Source organism: Magallana gigas, chromosome 4, assembly GCF_963853765.1.
Source record: "Magallana gigas chromosome 4, xbMagGiga1.1, whole genome shotgun sequence".
Classification (NCBI taxonomy): domain Eukaryota; kingdom Metazoa; phylum Mollusca; class Bivalvia; order Ostreida; family Ostreidae; genus Magallana; species Magallana gigas.
The window spans coordinates 55,806,321-55,825,067 of NC_088856.1; the positions used below are offsets into that span (position 1 = coordinate 55,806,321).

At 35.3% G+C, this 18,747-nt stretch overlaps 3 protein-coding genes across 3 annotated transcripts; 2 read left to right on the top strand and 1 right to left on the bottom strand.

The window, feature by feature from the left end:
* Positions 1 to 314: 314 nt before the first annotated feature.
* LOC105319962 (uncharacterized) lies at positions 315 to 3,272 on the bottom strand. The gene is made up of 5 exons (XM_011417700.4): positions 2,602 to 3,272; positions 1,981 to 2,166; positions 1,345 to 1,610; positions 1,014 to 1,112; positions 315 to 599 (listed from the first exon to the last, which is right to left on the bottom strand). Exons 1-5 carry the CDS (start codon positions 2,840 to 2,842, stop codon positions 465 to 467), a joined length of 927 nt encoding a protein of 308 aa, XP_011416002.3. The 5' UTR covers positions 2,843 to 3,272; the 3' UTR covers positions 315 to 464.
* A 1,133-nt stretch (positions 3,273 to 4,405) lies between these two features.
* Positions 4,406 to 9,666, top strand: LOC105319961 (perlucin). Its single transcript, XM_066083122.1, has 5 exons — positions 4,406 to 4,489; positions 5,315 to 5,415; positions 6,957 to 7,056; positions 8,794 to 8,998; positions 9,564 to 9,666. The coding sequence occupies exons 1-5, from the start codon at positions 4,432 to 4,434 to the stop codon at positions 9,592 to 9,594; spliced, it is 495 nt and encodes a 164-aa protein (XP_065939194.1). The 5' UTR covers positions 4,406 to 4,431; the 3' UTR covers positions 9,595 to 9,666.
* An 860-nt stretch (positions 9,667 to 10,526) lies between these two features.
* On the top strand, positions 10,527 to 15,792 carry LOC105319960 (perlucin). Its single transcript, XM_066083120.1, has 5 exons — positions 10,527 to 10,639; positions 11,480 to 11,580; positions 12,653 to 12,752; positions 13,718 to 13,937; positions 15,697 to 15,792. The coding sequence occupies exons 1-5, from the start codon at positions 10,594 to 10,596 to the stop codon at positions 15,731 to 15,733; spliced, it is 504 nt and encodes a 167-aa protein (XP_065939192.1). The 5' UTR covers positions 10,527 to 10,593; the 3' UTR covers positions 15,734 to 15,792.
* The last annotated feature ends 2,955 nt before the right edge of the window (positions 15,793 to 18,747 follow it).

Consider the following 18,747-nt stretch of genomic DNA (forward strand, 5'->3'; position numbering starts at 1 on the left):
CTGAACCCCTGCAACTCTAGTCAGGGGCTTTACCACTGAGCTACCATACAGGCCGATATCCACGGTCCATATATCCCCAACTACTACATTCCTCCCTCCTTAAATAGTCTTCGACCCCGAAGACACAACACATGTTCACCCTGTCAGGAACATTCACTAATATTTGAAATAAATACTTTTAAAATATTACATGCATAAATTCCAGCAAATAGGACAATATTTTGATAGGGACGAACATTTTAATTCATTAAATAGATATTGGTACTGGCTTATGGACAGATGTCAGATTCTATAATAACATTTTAATACACGTAGCTCCCGAGGGTTTCATCTTCCCTGACTCTGTTTAGCTGCATAGTTTTCACAACAACATAAATACTAATGATGAAAATATAAAACATTTAAAAAGGCATCTAACAGAATCATAAAATAATTGAAGAGGAAGCACGTGGAGGGGGCTTTAATCAAGTCACACAATCGTTGAGCGTTAGTTCGTTGTAGCACGTTTCACAGACTGGGATCCGCTCCCCGTTAGGTATGGTGATTTGTTGTTGGTAGCAGGATCCGCACACGTTCTCTATACAGCGTGTACATTGGAACTGTGAACAGAAACAGTCCTATTATACGGTGGGTTAGGTATATACATGTACATGTAATATACACGCATGGCTATCTACATCAGACTGTTTAATTCTCCCGTACGTATGTCTTTTTTTTTTATCTTTAGTTATACATCGAAGTTTTTTGCGGTATGAATTATCTAAGTTTTATAAACCTAAATCGAGGTACTTGTACCTGCTGTCAATTCTTCAAGATATTGTGTTTTGTTTTTTTAAATAAATCCAAAGGTAATTTTAAAGATTTTCTTGCTAAGTTAGGTTTTACATACAAATCAATGAATACTTCAATCTTTCATTTGACTATATTCTGTAAAATGTCACTCATTGTTTTTACTTTATGAAATATTCTGAAGAATTGAAGTATTTAACACTCCTAGCTTCTGTATACTTTACCTTGTGTTCCGATGAGTTGTTCTGCTTCTGACAGACTGCACACTTCCAGTACTGGGGCCGGGGGTTACTTGCCTCGTCTCGTACTATTCGCTCCTCTACCTAAAAGTTCATGCCGTATTATGAGAAAGTGTTAATAATAAGACGGATTATATTTTTCATAAAAAATGGAAACCATACAATTGTGTATTTGATATGATTGATCTCTCTTTTCTGAATTCTTATTCTTGAAAAAAAAAACCCTCTGAAAATCTGGTGGTTTAAGTATTTTAATAATCTTTTTTTTCAATTTGATTATCAAAGATCTTTTGCATAAAAGGTCAAAACAATCTACCATATCTAAATTTCGGTCGGGCTCGGGCTCCGCAGGAATTTCCATTTCTTCCTGAGCTTCCAGATCCGTTTGCTGCGTATCTAGCGTTTGTCCAGGCATAGAGTAGCCGGGCGGAGGACTCCGGTACATCTCGTAGGGTGGGGGTGGGCTGTGGTACCGGATGTTGGAGCGGGCCCGCATCGGGTAGATCAGGTTGGAGCGAGGGCGCAGACGCCGCCGGCTGTCATTCCGCCAGTTCGAAGTCTCTGTTTCTTTATAGTACTCGGCTGTAACATATATTTAAAATTATTATAAAGAATTTTGTAACTGATGCAAACACTTGCTAAATAACTTGATTAAATCTAGTATCATATGAGTAAGTTTGTACACGTACAAAATACAGAAGTTTGTATTATGAAAAATTATGATAAATTTTTATTAAAAATTGCGAGTTGTCCTTCCGAAGGGATAAATATGTTTAAATTTTCCTTTATAAATTTCAATAAAATGTTTTCACTTGTTATTTTAAAAGGGTAAAAAGGAAGAATTCTCACGGCAAAAATGTTCTCGACTATTTTTTACTTTAATAAGTTCAACTCTTTGTCACTGACAGTTGTTCATATCAATGTTACATTTTGTGTAGAGTTATGATTTAACCTGAGTTTCCTATCAGAGACACTCCCCAGATTCCGCTCCAGATCCAACCAATCAGAAAACAGGACACCATCAGCAGCTGGAGGACCCCAATCACCACCACAACGAGGCTGGAGATGTAGCGCTGTTTGGGGGTCAGATCGTCCGTCTTGGCGCAGCACAGAACGGAGAACCCGGATATCATAGTGCCTACAAAGGAGAATGGATCATTTACAATGGGAAACTCTGTTGTGTGTATAGATCTTTAGAGCGTTACGGAAAAAATTCAGGTTGACACGCCGAAGCTACCTGTATCCTTAACGATGTGTATTACAGTCAATGTACAGACTTGTAATGTAAACCACTATTTATAATATTCAGATCGTTTTATTTTGTATGTATGCAATTACTCGTTTCATTACACGTAAATTGTAGAATCTATAATTTGAGGCTATGTTTAAACAAAAAAGGTTGATATTCTACCTTAGTTAAAACAGGTTAGCTCAAATTTTTGTACTAGGTACCATAAAAAACAGAGAGAGACAGAGAGAGATGCTAACCCACCCCCACCTTCAACCAACCTCTATCTGCGCATACCATAAGTGGTAGATATAAATAATGCACATCTGAAAAAAGCCTACAGACCTACTCCTGGGAGTAGGAAGTTCGTCATACAGCACACCACGGCCAACTCCAGGGGCAGGATGGGTAACATGATGGCGTCATCAATCGAGTCATCGTCATCAACATCCGGGACATCCTCCGTCAGCCAGGAGCGGCGCCTATCAACGTATCGAGGGGGGTCCCCGGGGGTTGAAGTTGGGGGATCGGCTCCAGGGGTATCGGCGGGGCACGAGGCGGCAGATGCTTGTTCTGTGTTTGACATTTCACGTTAATCCAGACAGGAATTTGGCACAATTCATAACTTTAGAGCTTTTTTATTGAGTAAGGTGTATTCCATTTTTTCTGAACACAAATTCTTTTGAATTATAACAGCCAAGATTTATCCTCTGTATGGCACATTCAAGTCAGTTTTTCTCTCTTGAATTTGTTTATCTTTGAATATGAATGAAGCTTTAAAAACCCACACTTAATGAATATATCCTCAAGATTCGACAAATGAAAATAAAAATAGTCGAGAAATCAATTAAAACCCGACATGCGACTAGCTTCGTACACACTTCGGTAGAGTGAAAGTGACAATTCATCCATAGAAAAATGTTTTGACAGAAATGAACAGGTTTAAAGGTCGCAAATCGTCTTAGGTTTTGTTCAGTAACTAATTATGTTTGTTTACCCTGTAAAGAGATATTCTGCGGCAGGTATTGGGGGTTGCTCCTATGTAGATTTAATGACGTATCAGGCCCCAGATTATCTGACAATGGATTGGAACTAAAGATTTAATATCTCTGTGATAATCATAGGAAATATGGCGTATCAATAGATAATGCCGATTTAATCCACTGCCGACTGTGATAATTTGCAGTTGTTTAAATGACTTTTGCGGTTAACCGAGTGCGTTAATTGTTTGATCTATGCCCTGCACTTCAAACTTCTCAAGACGAACGGTTTAAATTATCGTGTAGGTTGAATAAAAGTCCTGTATAATTCTTCTTATTATTATGATATAACGTCAATATTATAACCGAAAACAGTGAACAATGCAGAGATGGGCACTATGCAGATATATCAACGTATAGCATCTCGGGGGGGGGGGGGGGGGGGGGGGTGGGGGGGGTGGGGGGGGGGTTACTAGCGTCTTATTGGTAGAGAACTGTTTCGCACATCCTTGTTACGATATATTCTCCAACCTCGTGTCTCACTTTGTTGTTGATGATAAAGGAAAGCTCAGAAAAGTGAACACTTACTTATACAGGCACGTGTATTGACGGCACGACCTTTAATCCTCCCCCTCCCCTACTTCTTAAGCCACTCAGCACTATCCACACCTAGCGCCACCCATTAATTCCCCCAACCACCCCCCTCCCCCCCCCCCAAAAAAAAAAATAAACTCTCAAGGAGATTGAGATTCAGTAAAGTAAGTTACTACAAAGGCATTTTATACCCCCCTCCTCCCCCCCCCCCCCACACACACACACACATATTAGTCACTGATCATAGGCGTAGGTGGAGGAGGTTTAAATAGCTATAGACATTTTTTTTCTTTCATTTACACACAAACTTATGAACCATATACATACATGAATCATTTACATCCATCATGCCCCTACCATACAGACAACACAAGTACTGGCAATAAATCTGAATTGTCAAAGTAAAAACACCCATATGATGAAACGTTTGAAAATTTTTGATATAATATTTAAAAAAATAAATAAATCCCTATTCTCTTTATTTAAACATTTAAGTTAGGTAAAAAAAATCTGTATTAGTTTTAGAATTCTAGCTCCTCTATAGCAATTGCCGTTATGGCTTCCCATACTGGACACTAGTGAGAGATATGCAGGTACTACAATGGCTATGATTTCCGTGCGTTCTGGACTAGGTCTGTGGTGTATCATCCTGTCAGCAGGTTCAGTCACACTTACTTTACCCTTTACTCGCTTTAACTTGCAGACTTTTTAGGACAGACTCGTTCTTAAATTATAATTAATCTAAATATGTTTTTGTAAATGTTCATATGTTTGTGAACAATTTAAAGGAGCATGGTCACGTTTTTGGTCAATTTTTTTTCCAATTTTAATGTTAACTTTACAATGCTTTAGTAAGGTATTTTTAATAAACAACCAAAATTTGAGTGTCATTCGTTGAGTTATAAGCAAGTTACAGTTCTTACAATTCTTTACTATGTAAACAAAGCATTTATTTTGTTTACATTTTAAATGCTGAAGGAAAAATTCCAATTTCAAACCTAAAATGAATGTGTTAAACGTAAGAAACTGTTAATTCATGCTGAAAATTAATAAGAAGATAACACATCAGCATGAACAAGATTTTTTACCGGTATATTAAACCTATGTAAACAAAAACAGGGCACGAGCCTTGTTTACATATCAAAGAATTATGAGCTCTGTATCTTGCTTATTACTTAACGACTGACTCTCAAATTTCATTTGAACATTAGAAATGAATTTCTTAAGCATCTAAATAATAAAAACAGAATTTGACCAAACTCGTGACCATGCCCCTTTAACATATAAACTAACTTAATATAAAAGTCCATTTATATGACTTCTCAATATATTTTAGATATTTCAGTGTACTTTTTAAGTAACCCTTACGATTGAAAACGTTACCAGAAACACTGGTATTTACGGTTCACACCTACTGATTTTAGTAGTAAAGGATGTATAGACCAGAGCACAGCGATAGCCACTGACCTATATATTGTTTGTAGTGACCACGGTTGAGGGGGCGTGTCCGGAGGGGTTTTTCCCGCATGGTGACTCTTGTTACTTCTTCTCCTCCAGCATGGAAGCTGACTGGATCGAGGCCGGGGTAATGTAAAATTACTGAGGAACGGTAACTCTGTAATATTGAGACCGAGGCCGGGATAATGTAACGTTACTAATGAACGGTAACTCTGTAATATTAAAATAGAGGCGGGGGTAATGTAACGTTACTAATGAACGGTAACTCTGTAATATTAAGATCGAGGCCGGGATGATGTAACGTTACTAAGAAACGGTAACTCTGTAATATTAAAATAGAGGCGGGGGTAATGTAACGTTACTAAGGAACGGTAACTCTGTAATATTGAGATCGAGGCCGGGGTAATGTAACGTTACTAAGAAACACTAACTCTGTAATATTAAAATAGAGGCGGGGGTAATGTAACGTTACTAAGGAACGGTAACTCTGTAATATTGAGATCGAGGCCGGGGTAATGTAACGTTACTAAGAAACGGTAACTCTGTAATATTAAGATCGAGGCCGGGGTAATGTAACGTTACTAATGAACGGTAACTCTGTAATATTAGAATAGAGGCGGGGGTAATGTAACGTTACTAAGGAACGGTAACTCTGTAATATTGAGATCGAGGCCGGGGTAATGTAACGTTACTAAGAAACAGTAACTCTGTAATATTAAAATAGAGGCGGGGGTAATGTAACGTTACTAAGGAACGGTAACTCTGTACTATTAAGATCGAGGCCGGGATGATGTAACGTTACTAAGAAACGGTAACTCTGTAATATTAAAATAGAGGCGGGGGTAATGTAACGTTACTAAGGAACGGTAACTCTGTAATATTGAGATCGAGGCCGGGGTAATGTAACGTTACTAAGAAACAGTAACTCTGTAATATTAAGATAGAGGCGGGGGTAATGTAACGTTACTAAGGAACGGTAACTCTGTAATATTGAGATCGAGGCCGGGGTAATGTAACGTTACTAATGAACGGTAACTCTGTAATATTGAGATCGAGGCCGGGGTAATGTAACGGTACTAAGGAACGGTTACTCTGAAATATTAAGATTTTACATCGAAGGGCAAACCCCTCTAACTGCTAATAAAGGACCTCGATATAAGAACTCTTCAGTGTATAGAATACAGTATGTCATTAATACTCAGGTTTTACTCTACATGTACATTGAAGCAGGCACGGGCTTGGGTGATCAATAATTGAGGTTCAGAGCGACAGATTTTATGACCAAAATTCATCCAATCAACGCATTAACGAAAAAAAATAAAGATAATTAGGATGTAATGCTAGGTAAAAATTTATTTCACTGATCTGAATTATCATCTTGGAGGAGAAACAGATAATTTTGACGTATTGCTCAACAAGTTGTCCTCTTTGCCCCTAGCTTTAATGGAAAATCGTCAAAACCGATTGTAGGTCAGAGGCACTGGAATGTAGGCGTAAATATACATGTACATACAGATAGCAAAAACAGTGACCTTATAGACGCGATTGAATGACTTCATGACATAGCTATAGGTTAAACTGTCGACAGCACATATACAAATAAATGACGTATTTGTAGTATTAAACTTGTTGATTTGTTTGTCTTTTAATATTTTTTTTCTTTTTCAGTTTTTCTGTAACCGATTTAATGGGGGAGACTTAGTTGCCGTCGAATCGCATTCAGAAAACGAGTTTCTGTATCAAATACTACATTTTATGCGTTCAGATAGTAAGTACCTGTATAATACGATAAAGTTCATTGATTTTACGTCACGTTAATGACGTAGTGTTAAGACACACGCAGTGTTTGCATAATTATGCGAACTGAAAACAATGTAAAGAAGTTTACGAGACTTTGGGCGTACAGATAATTTTTACGTTAATTTTCTAAATATGATATTTCATGCTGTGAACTATTATTAGACAAAGAAATCATCAAATTTTATAGCTTTAAAAATTGAATGTTTCCCATTACTTTACTGTCTGAAGGAGATTAATGTATACGTAGTGTAAAAAATGGCCGCGACCATTGAGCTTTCGTGGTGTTTTAAAATAAAAAACAAATTGCTGAAAATATTATTAATATCAGTAATGAGGAACCTTTCTTTGGTTATCATGAGGTGTTCAAATACGTCGGGTGTAATCAAATACTAGTATATCATAAAGCCCTTTTGGGCATCAATTGATTTGATCACAAATATATCGTAAAGCCCTTTGGGCGTTAATTGATTTGATCACGCCCGATTGTTTTTGGTCACCTCAATATACACAACGAAGAATTCTTTATTTCTTAAATAATAATAAATAAATACCAGAAAAATGTTTTGGCAAAAAGAGGTACATATATTAATTTAAGTAATATCAGGAACAAATCGGTGTAAATTTTTATTTCATTTCTCTTAAGGGCAAACCTTAGCTATCATCTTCCTTTTATCTTAAAGCTTTTTATAATTAAAAAATACTAGATCTAGAAAACGGATACTTAAGTTATTCATAAGAAGATGGGGGAATAAGATGGCGCAAATGCCCATTCGGTTTAGTTGTGAAATACAATTTTGAATTTATTTTTCCCTAATATTTATTCAAATATATCGTAATAAAACTTTGCAAAAGCAAAATTTCTAACTGTAGTCATTTTTAATATATTTAACAAAAAATAAGAAAAAAAATATTGTCGGAAATTTTGGTGGTATTGAACCCGTAACATAAAAACCCTTGAGATATAAGGTTAGCTTATGCCAGGTACTCTAACCACTGAGCCATTTCAGACACAAAAAAGTGGGCTTTTTAAATATTATGTGTGACTAAGGCCACGAGTTACCGGACTTGGTATTATTTTTTCAAAACGTTGAACAATTGTTGGGATACAAAATGATATTCTTAATGTATAGTGGGTCATCTCTCCACGTTTTTGTTGATTGAAATCGGTTTGTTTTCCAATAGACCTTAATTAGACTATGAAAAATATATGGAGCACAAACCCACTCTATAAAAGAAAATGCCCTGAAGTTCTAAAAAAATGACAGTATTTGCTGGTTTTGATACGTACACGCCTGTTTGAGTCAACATATTCCAAGTACTGAACACACCTATAGGTTGAAAATCAATGATTCGTTAAATATATATTGTTTTCAATGATTTAAAAAAAACATCAGATTTATTGATACTTTAATTTTTCAGTAGCCTGTCCGTCCGCGTATACGCATTTTACATGCCTTATCCACCCATCTTCAAATTTATATTTAACTTAGCGATTGTGTTAAAAATCATTGGAATATATATTTCGAAAGAACTATCTCGATTTGAAATATTCATAATTCAGGTGCCTCTTTATTGCTTATTAGTTGGCGTCTAAACCAAATCGTTCATAATATTCAAATTTAACTTTATGTAGCATTGATATTACTATATAAACATCATGTATACATTCTATATCTATATAATTTAATATTGAAGTACTTTTCAGAGAGTTTTTGGATGGGCGGGACGGACGAGTTTGTTGAAGGTCACTGGATTTGGATCTCTACCATGGACAAAATGACCTTCACCGACTGGGGTCAAGGTTATCACGACGGCCACGGTTCTCACGAGGACTGTCTCCAGATCCAGGCGGGGGGTCGGTGGAAGGACGCCGTGTGCTCAGTCAGGTCCAACTTCATCTGCGAGGTCCCGTACGTTTACATATAATTATAATAATTATATAGTTATAATAATATAAGTCATGGAATTACAAATTTATGAAATATATTCTTAAAGGAGACTGGTTGGTTAACAAATTAACCATCAGGTCTGTCTAAAATATTAAAATATGATTTCTACAGCTGTAAATTATTATTTAGAAAAGGAAAACTCCACATATTTTACCTTTTAAAATTGGATATTTTCCTATAATTTTATACGGGACTCTCCTTCTAATGGAGATAAATACTATACACTCTAAAAATGGCCACGACCATCGAGCCCTCGTAAATTTCTGACGGCCAGAGAATTTTATGGGTCCCTTTTTTCCAACAAATAAGGTCCAATATGCCTATACTTGGTAGTCTTTCAGGTGTGTTTTTTAAATCTGGCTTTCCGAGTAGATAATGGGGCTACACTTCACAACCCCATTCTAGCTGCAGGTCTTTTGAAGCTCTTGGTCTGAAAAAAAAACCGTATGAAAACGGATGGGCGACCTGCATGGGAGTTTTTGGTTTTTTTGTTTTTTTTTAACTGTTTACAATTTTTCTGTTTCAGTGCGCTAGGTGGGCCCGATATCGTTGGATGATGTACATGATGATGTTGTTTACATATTGTTTATGTGACTCTGTACTTGTTTCCGAATATATCTATAAAGTTACACAGATGTTTGTGTTTATTCTACCAGCAACCTTTCATAAACTCTTCTGATGTACTTTATTCCTAGTAGCCGCTGGAAATGTTCAAATATTGTAAACCAACTATTATTTGCGACGACTTTATTTCGCGATTTCCGCGAGATGAAATGGTTCACGGCGACCGGTTTGCGTGACCAAGCCTAATCCACACCTGTTTATTTTTTGTTTTTGGGGTTTTTTTTTCAGTACACCAATATGGCAAATACTGATCTGCGGCGAGAAATATTTGCGACAACAAGGCTTTCGCGAACCTCGCGAAAATTTCTTACAAGCGAATAAGAGTACAGTATATGTCATAAAAATTCAGGTTTATTCAACAGTTACTGTAGTCCAACGTCTTTGCTTGTTTGATGGATATAAACATGAAATTTATTTATCAATTTTCCCCTAAGAAAAAGGATTTTGAATTGATTATAGTGTATAATATAGCACTATAGTTGTTTCCTGTCGGGCTGTGGGTAACCGGTTCCATAGTAACCGAGACAAAGATCTAGAATGGAAAAATTTCTATTAAAACTAATTTTTTTCATAATGTATTCTTTCCCTAACAATGAAAAGCCTAGTAAATTGTTCACATTTCTCATAATAATACCCCAAATAAGTTTTGAATTCCTAACCTTACCCTGATTTATACAACATTATCGTTTGCGTGACCAAATCTAAGTCTGATGATAAAAGGTTGTTTGTAATTATAATCCTGTCATTGTACAATGTGGGGGGAAATGACTAGAAATGAAGTCTTTGCTTTTAAATGTCTTTTAAAGTATAGTTAACATACTTCCAAAAGTAAGTACATGTACTTGGGTATAAATTCGTTATATACATGGATATTTACTAATGGCAGAGCTGTTCCTCCGTACTCAACAGATAAGACAACACTTACACTCACAATGTGGCACCGAGTTCTGGTATTGTGGATAACTGGACTTATACAAGGTTCTGGGTATACGTCTTCTTACTTTATAGTGAGGTGTTCATGCATTGTTTTCTACATCAGTACAACGACGCATATTTAAGAACAAAATGAATATCTTGTAAATTCCAAATTTGTGATAAGCAAACCCTAATCTAATTACATGTAAAGTGAGATCGTTGATCCGCTCCTAATAGATCACTACACAAAGAAGCGATCTAATAGGAGCGGATCAAAGATCTAATTTTTATTAGATTGAAGCATGCCCCGATACATCGTTGAACTTTTTAAAAATATTCAATTTCATAAAATGTCCAAATAGCAACATGGAAAATATTTTCTTATTATATAAGTAACTTATTAATGTGTGTCGACACAATATCTGCATGTTGGAGCCCCTGACTCGGTACAAAGACAACTGATTATTTTTACAGATAGAAACGTGATTTACTGTATGTTTTATGTATACTAATAGATACAAAATTCTATTAATATGTAATAAGCCATAAAGTTATCGTAAAAAAGAATATGGTAGTTGAAAACAAACTTATGATAAGCTTATATTTGATAAATAATTAAAGTGGGGATTGGATGTTTTCCTAAGTTAAAAAATTTCAAATTGTGATCAACAGTCCTACTATTATTATCAACTATTATCAGAAAAGTTGTACAATTGTTGTAAATAGCTAAACATGATTTGATCCTTATATTTCAAAGTAAAAATATTCTAAATTATCAAATAATCTTAATTTTCAATAATTCAAGGAATTTGATATGAGATAAACTCTCCAATGTGTTTTTCGTACAGCTTTTACGTTGGTGGTCTTAGTATTAAATCGCTGTACATTCAATTTCATTTAAAGTATACACAGCACAAGAGGCGTGTCCTGAGGGATTTTTCCAACATGGGACCTCCTGTTATTTCTTCTCCTCCCACCTGGCGGCAGACTGGATCGAGGCGGGGGTAATGTAACGTTACCAAGGAACGGTAACTCTGTAATATACAGATCGAGGCGGGGGTAATGTAACGTTACTATGGAACGGTAACTCTGTAATATTGAGATCGAGGCGGCGGTAATGTAACGTTACTATGGAACGGTAACTCTGTCATATTTAGATCGAGGCGGGGGTAATGTAACGTTACTAAGAAACGGTAACTCTGCCATATTAGGATCGAGGCGGGGGTAATATACTAGTAATCTTACTAAGGAACGGTAACTCTGTGAATTAAAGTTAAATAAATGTAAAATCGTATATTTGAATCCGCTCTTTATCTAAAATCTATGTAAATTCTATGTATAAATCGGAGATCTTATTTTTGACGATTTTGATTAATTTTATCCAGTAGAACAAATATATTAAGCTCCCTTTAAAAGAGTTAGATGTAGGTTAAAGCAATATAAGCTGCAATTTTCATGTTGGATTTTTTTGGTGAAAATGTAACTAATTACTTTAGTATTACATTGACCAAATTAAAGTATAATAACATTATGGTTTTCAAACTTCTGTACGTTATATTTCCTAGGGGGGAGCTATTTTTCAGGCACTGATTAAAGACAAATTACATCACTGTCGTTCAGTACAAAAATTGCTTTGCTATATATATATATATATATATTCCATTATATAGGAATCTTTATCTTTATAAGATTTTAAAGATTTATTTTCCACCTATTCATCACCTAGGTTCACCTAAACACAGAATTATCATCTTGGCTTGTCCAGGCAGCAAAATTAAATTCTCTAAAATACAGCTCATGATGTCGTACCAGGAATATACAATGTGTAATATCAAATAATACTAAATACATGTCTTTAGTGTTTGATATTTTAGAGTTTGCAATATTACCCTCACAAATCTTTCCCGATTTACCGAAACTGAAGCCCAAGAAATCAAGTTCATAATTTCTAAAGGCGGTCGTTTTACTATGATCCAATAATATATATTAAGCATAAAAAAAATATATTAAGTAAGGATTAAGACTTTAATTTGTAAATAATTGCTAATTCATATCCTGATGTAATTTCTATTCCAGTCTTTCTGCAGAAGGTTCAATGGTGGAGATCTTGTTGCCATAGAAACACAATCTGAAAACACGTTTATTTACCAGCAATTACTTTTGATGCATGATCATAGTAAGAGACTTTATGAATATAAATATAAAAGTCTACGGGTATTGTATTTAAAAAAATATTACTGGTCTCGTCCTTCAATGTTTAAGTTAGTTCAACTCCTTGCCATTCATAATCGCATACAATTGTGCCATCTCGCAATGTTTCTGCGTGAGGCAGGTAAAAAACGGGATGTCGGATAACTAGTACATCCAACTGATGTATTATTACTATCACTATTATTATTAATATTACTATTATTATCATTATTATCATTATTATAATCATTTGATTTATTGATTTATAGGGTCTCTCCTCCTATGAATGTACATGTATGAATAATATTTTTTTAGAATATTGTTTAACGTCAATAGCGAACTGTTTGATTTTGATTGGATAGAGTGTAGCATTATATATTTATAATTATGTACATATGTTTCAACAGCTTATAATTCATTTGAATTTAGCCAATAAACAATACAATGAATAATTTACATTATCAAGTCATCATTTGCTTTGTCCTCTATCACTAATTCCTCTATTGCTAAAAATAGTCTCTTTTTATATAAACTGAAAAAAGAGAAAGATGCCATCTTGAATTTTTTTAAGTAATTTAATAGGCTTCAAATTTCACAAAATTTTGAGAACATACAATAAAAAATAGGCATCGAAATTGATTTCGTATATATACCTTATTAAAGAACAACGTGACCTTTAATTCCGGAATCAAGCTCAAGCACACACCGATAATCGTGCATACAATCGTTGATACATCATATAAAGCACGCACACACCGATAATTGTGTACACATTCAACCAAGCACACACACCGATACTTCTTTTAACGTACTAAAATTCACAAGTCGATTATATATGCATATATATGTATACATCCTATCAAGCACACCTCGATTACTGTGTATGCATCCTTCCCTCACCAACTCTGTTCATTATATAAATCTTGTATTATCATATATCTTCTTATATAGATAATTTCTGGATCGGAGGGACGGACGAGTTTGTAGAGGGACACTGGGTCTGGATTCCCACGATGCAGAGGCTGGGCTTCACCGACTGGAGTCCGGGAAACCCCAGCGACAGCAGCTCCAACGAGGACTGCATGGAGATCATTGTGGGTCACTCGGCGCCGACCACCCACTGGAACGACGACGACTGCTCCAAGAAAGCAAACTTCATCTGCGAAGTCCCGTATGTAAAGTAGATGAACGTTTTTGTTCAGACTACTTTATGTTTCATTAATATCCCAACACACTACAAGCATTGTTTTCATACTCAGTCGAGGAGCATATATATACTACAGTTTTAATATAACGCTTTATTTCATCTACACTATTTCGATTCAGTGGGGCTTTTTAGGTCACCTGAGTAAACTCGGGTGCCCTATTGCTATCCGTTTTCGTCCGTCGTCGAGCGTCGTGCGACGTGCGCCGTGCGTTGTCCGTTGTGCGTTAATAATTTTACATTTTTAACTTTTTCTTAAAAACTACAAGGCTAATTGTTACCATTTTTGATGTGAGGCATCTCTATGGTAAGAGGAATCTAAATTGTAAAATGCATGGCTCTACCACCCCTAGGACGCTACAGGTGGGGCCAAATATGCAAAAAAAAGAGCCAAATTTTCAAAAATCTTCTTCTCTACTCCCACACATGTTAGGAAAAAACTGGTTGCATAGTTATAATGTCCATGAAGCCCTCTACATAAATTGTGAAATTCATGGCCCCTGGGTCAGGGGTACAGGCTCTAGGATGGGGCCAATATGGCCATAAAGTAAAAATGTATTAAATCTTAAAAACTCTTCTTCTCTACTCCCACACATGTGGGCAAAAAACTAAATAAATGGTTATGATGTCCACTAACTCCTCTACCTAAATTGTGAAATTCATGGCCCCTGGGTCATGGGTTCAGGACATGGTGAGGACAATATGGCCATATCGTAAAAATGTTTTAAATCTTCTCTACTCCCTTATATATTTGTTAAAAACAAAATGCATGATTATGATGTCCATGAGGCCATCTACCAAAATTGTGAAATTCATGGCCCCTGGGTCAGGGGTTCAGGCTCTAGGGTGGGGCTAATATGACCATATAGTAAAAATGTATTAAGTCTTACAAAATCATCTTCTTTACTCCCATATATATTTTTTAAAAACTAAATGCCTGGTTTTAATGTCCATGAAGCCCTCTACCAAAATTGTGAAATTCATGACCTCTGTGTTAGGGGTTCAGGCTATATGGTTGAGCCAATATGGCCATATTGTAAAAATGTTTTAAATCTTAAATTTTTTTCTTCTCTACTCCCACAATTACATGGTTATGATGTCCACCAACTCCTCTACTTAAATTGTGAAATTCATGGCCCCTGGGTCAGGGGTTCAAGACATGGAGGAGGGGGGGGGGACAATATGGCAATATAGTGTCAATGCATATAATGTTTAAAAATCTTCTCTATTCTCACACGTCTGTATGAAAAACTGACTCCATTATTATGTTTACCACGAAGTCCTCTACTAAAATTTTAAATTTTATGTCCCCTGGAGTATGGGTTTTGACTTTAGGGCAGGGCCAAAATGGATGTATAGGTGTTAATGCATACAATGTATAAAAATTATCTTCTTTACTCCCACACACCTCAAAGGAAAATTGAATTCATGATTTTGTAGACCAGAGGTTTAAGATTTTCACCAAAATTATAGGTTCACAGTTCTTTTTGAAAGAATTCAGGCAGGTAGGTGGTCGTCATTACATATTTATAATTTTCTACTCCAAAATGAAACCTAATTTAATGCATACATGAGACTCGTTGACAAGTTTGTGTATGAGTTATATGCTTCTCAGGGGACCATTAAGGCCTATTGGCCTCTTGTTTATTGTTGCTATGATCTCAAATTTTAAAAAAAATACATATAGCGGAAGTACATCTTAAATTTCTGTACATTTTTGTTACAGGATGTTAGATGGTTCACCGATAAATGTAATTGGATGATCTTGATGTTTGATGACAAGAAATAAATCATCGTCACGTGCACGTGGTCCATAAGATTGTTTGGTTGTTTTGTTTTGTTTGTTTGTTTTTTTAAATTTTTTATTTAATCATTTTTTGCGGGGGCGGTGAGGGTTTTGTACCAGTGAAAAAATATAGTAAAATGTAAGTATATATGACGTGTACTCAAGTGTATACGTACCATACATATTCATTTTTTTTCCAAAATTCGTTTTTATGATATGTGTTACAATAATCTTAACAAAGGGAACTAATAACATCATCTACTGCTCGAAATCATGTGCAATGCTCAGAACACAAAAAAGTTGTTGTTTTAAGAAACTATATTAGCTGCACAAGTGTCTGTGACGTTTTGCGCTTATATTTTAAGGAAAACAGCTTTTGAAATAAAGGCTTTTAGAGTGTCAACATGTTTAATATTTAATGTTTTCACAATTGAATTATTAAACAGTTAACGGTGTCAAATTTAAAAAGGGTAATATTTCTTTAAAAAAAACCAAAAAAAACCCCCAAAACAGACTTCTTTTTACTAAGCTTTTGCATGATTCTTTAGCTGGAAGTCAACTAAACCTTCTGATTTTTATTTCTACATTTTGCAGCCCTTCAGTGAATCTTGTAGATGTATGTGCATTGTATGTGATGCTCAAAATGCTAAAAACAAAACTTTCTAAAGAGAACTCTGAAAAAATTCCAAAGTGTCCTCAAAATCATTTTCAAGGAAATTATCTACTTTCTCAGAGTTTCTCTGAACCTTTAACAGGATCTAAAGAATATTAAGTCAAGTCAAAAGTTTCATTGCATTTAAAGTTTATATCATGTGATGTATTGATATTAAAAACTGTATATATTGAAATAGTTTCAGGGTGTGTTTATATAGCTAGAGAGGAGAGTGGTGCGCTAATTAAATACATGTAATAACTACCTGTATATAGTGAACATTACTAAATAAATGCATTATTTCATATTTGTACTAATATGTATCTTGTGTAGCACACGTTTATCTAAATATGTAGTGTTTGTGCTAACGTTTATGGAAATAAACTAGAAACAAAAAATGCGTTTATTCTATCCAATATTAAAATGGGGAATGTATGTACGTCAACTCAATAACACTGGCCCCACCGTCACCAACTTTCCTCAAGTCAATACTCAGCTTCAAGTCTGAGTTTTACTTCATATTTATGCACTTCTTTCAATGATTTGGGCTGAGGACTGAATTAAGAGATTTGAAAATGTTGATGCCTGTGGGGCCTGTTCTTCATATTGACCTCTGGCAGACAGATAAGGAATCCATTTGCCATGATTGTTCGACACACTTCTTCTCCAAGGTAAAAGTACATGTATAAGGAGAAATTGCTTTTAGATGTTAATTAAAATCGCTGGATCCTCTTTATATATATTTATAACCCAATCTTTGTTTTTTTATTTCTCCTTCATCAATGGTCAACACGTCAGGCACGTAGCATCAAGGCAGGGGGGGGGGGGGGGCAGGAGGGGCGTAACCCTCCCCCCCACGTTTTTGCGCAGCAAAGATTTTTTTTAAATTTACATACAAAAAATTGAATTAAGATAGAGTTGGTCCCCCCCCCCCCCCCACTTTTCTGCGACCATGTAAAAATTGAATTGAGAGTAAGGTAATAAACAGTGAAATTGAAGTTAAAAGTATACCTACTGCCCCCCCCCCCCCCCTCCCACGGATTAGGATTTTCAGAATTTTGGAAAGAGGCAGGGATAATGTAACGACGTGTTAGAGGCAGGGGTAAGGTAACCATGTGATAGAATGAGGGGGTAATTTAACGACGTGATAAAGGCAGGGATAATGTAACGACGTAATACAGACAGAGGTAATGTAACGACCTAATAGAGATAGGGGTAATGTTATGACGTGATAGAGACACGGTTAATGTTATGAGGTGATAGAGACAGGGGTAATGTAACCACGTGATAGAGGCAGGGATGATGTAAAGACGTGAGAGAGACAGGGGTAATGTAACCAGCCTGTATGTAACCAGTAAGCTAGCCTGGTTCCTGTGCGTAATGGGTAGCTCAGGGAACCAGGCTAGCACACGTGAATCGGGATCGGGATTCCATGTCATATACACATATAAGTTCAAAGGCGCTGTAATTGTAAAGTTGTCGGTAAACAGTACAGAAACAGTGTATTCCTTTTAAATAAATGATTGGCAGGTGATATAAACTGTCAGTATTATGAAATAAGTTAATGTTATGCCGAAACTACAACATGCATCAAATAGCATAATTTGCAACGTTTCGTCGTTTTCCGAATACACATGTAGCTTAAGGTATCCCACTCCTCAATGTTGATGTATCAAGATTTTCTTGAGAAGTATATCATTGAAATCTGTAGACAAAACAAACTTAAAAAATACAAAGATAATGGGGGATCAGTATCCATCCCTCTGAGTTAAGGCCCATTTAATTTGACTTTTTTGCACCTAAAATGCAATTTCATCCTGATTAGGATTTGTTGTCAGTATTTTTGATTAAGCAAACTTATTTCTTCAAATATTGTTTTTAATTATACACAATGGTCACATTGAATAGAGGGATTACGAAAAAAAATTCTAAAAAGCTGCATAATTTTTTGTGTGACCTTTTTGCACTTAAAATAGACAATTTCTTTAATAGTTACAATTGGATTTGAAATAAAAACTTTTTGAATATCAAGAATTTTATAAGATTAATCCAGTTTGCCTAAATATGTATTCACTATCATTTTGACATAATATAACATGGGGGTCAGTGATGTCAAATTTTTGATATAGGGCTTCAAAGGTAAAATTCTCGCAAAATTTGGCTTTAAAAAATTCAGACATGTTCTATATATATGCATGATTTTATGCTAAACGGCTATCACATTCTCAAGATTTGATTTTGTACATGTCACACAGAACCTATAAAATATGTTACAAACCTATCAAATGTTAAAAATGGGAATAATGATTAAAGTATAATAAAAAGAAAAGTATATTGAA

Coding starts and splice junctions, on each gene's coding strand:
- LOC105319962 (XM_011417700.4), bottom strand. CDS start 2,842: ATGTCAAACACAGAACAAGCATCTGCCGCCTCGTGCCCCGCCGATACC. Junction 2,167..2,601: donor CTTCCTACTCCCAGGAGTAG/GTCTGTAGGCTT, acceptor TCTCCTTTGTAG/GCACTATGATATCCGGGTTC. Junction 600..1,013: donor ACAACTCATCGGAACACAAG/GTAAAGTATACA, acceptor TTCTGTTCACAG/TTCCAATGTACACGCTGTAT.
- LOC105319961 (XM_066083122.1), top strand. CDS start 4,432: ATGGCTATGATTTCCGTGCGTTCTGGACTAGGTCTGTGGTGTATCATC. Junction 4,490..5,314: donor GTGTATCATCCTGTCAGCAG/GTTCAGTCACAC, acceptor TATTGTTTGTAG/TGACCACGGTTGAGGGGGCG. Junction 8,999..9,563: donor AACTTCATCTGCGAGGTCCC/GTACGTTTACAT, acceptor TTTCTGTTTCAG/TGCGCTAGGTGGGCCCGATA.
- LOC105319960 (XM_066083120.1), top strand. CDS start 10,594: ATGTGGCACCGAGTTCTGGTATTGTGGATAACTGGACTTATACAAG. Junction 10,640..11,479: donor GATAACTGGACTTATACAAG/GTTCTGGGTATA, acceptor TTTCATTTAAAG/TATACACAGCACAAGAGGCG. Junction 11,581..12,652: donor CAGACTGGATCGAGGCGGGG/GTAATGTAACGT, acceptor TTTCTATTCCAG/TCTTTCTGCAGAAGGTTCAA.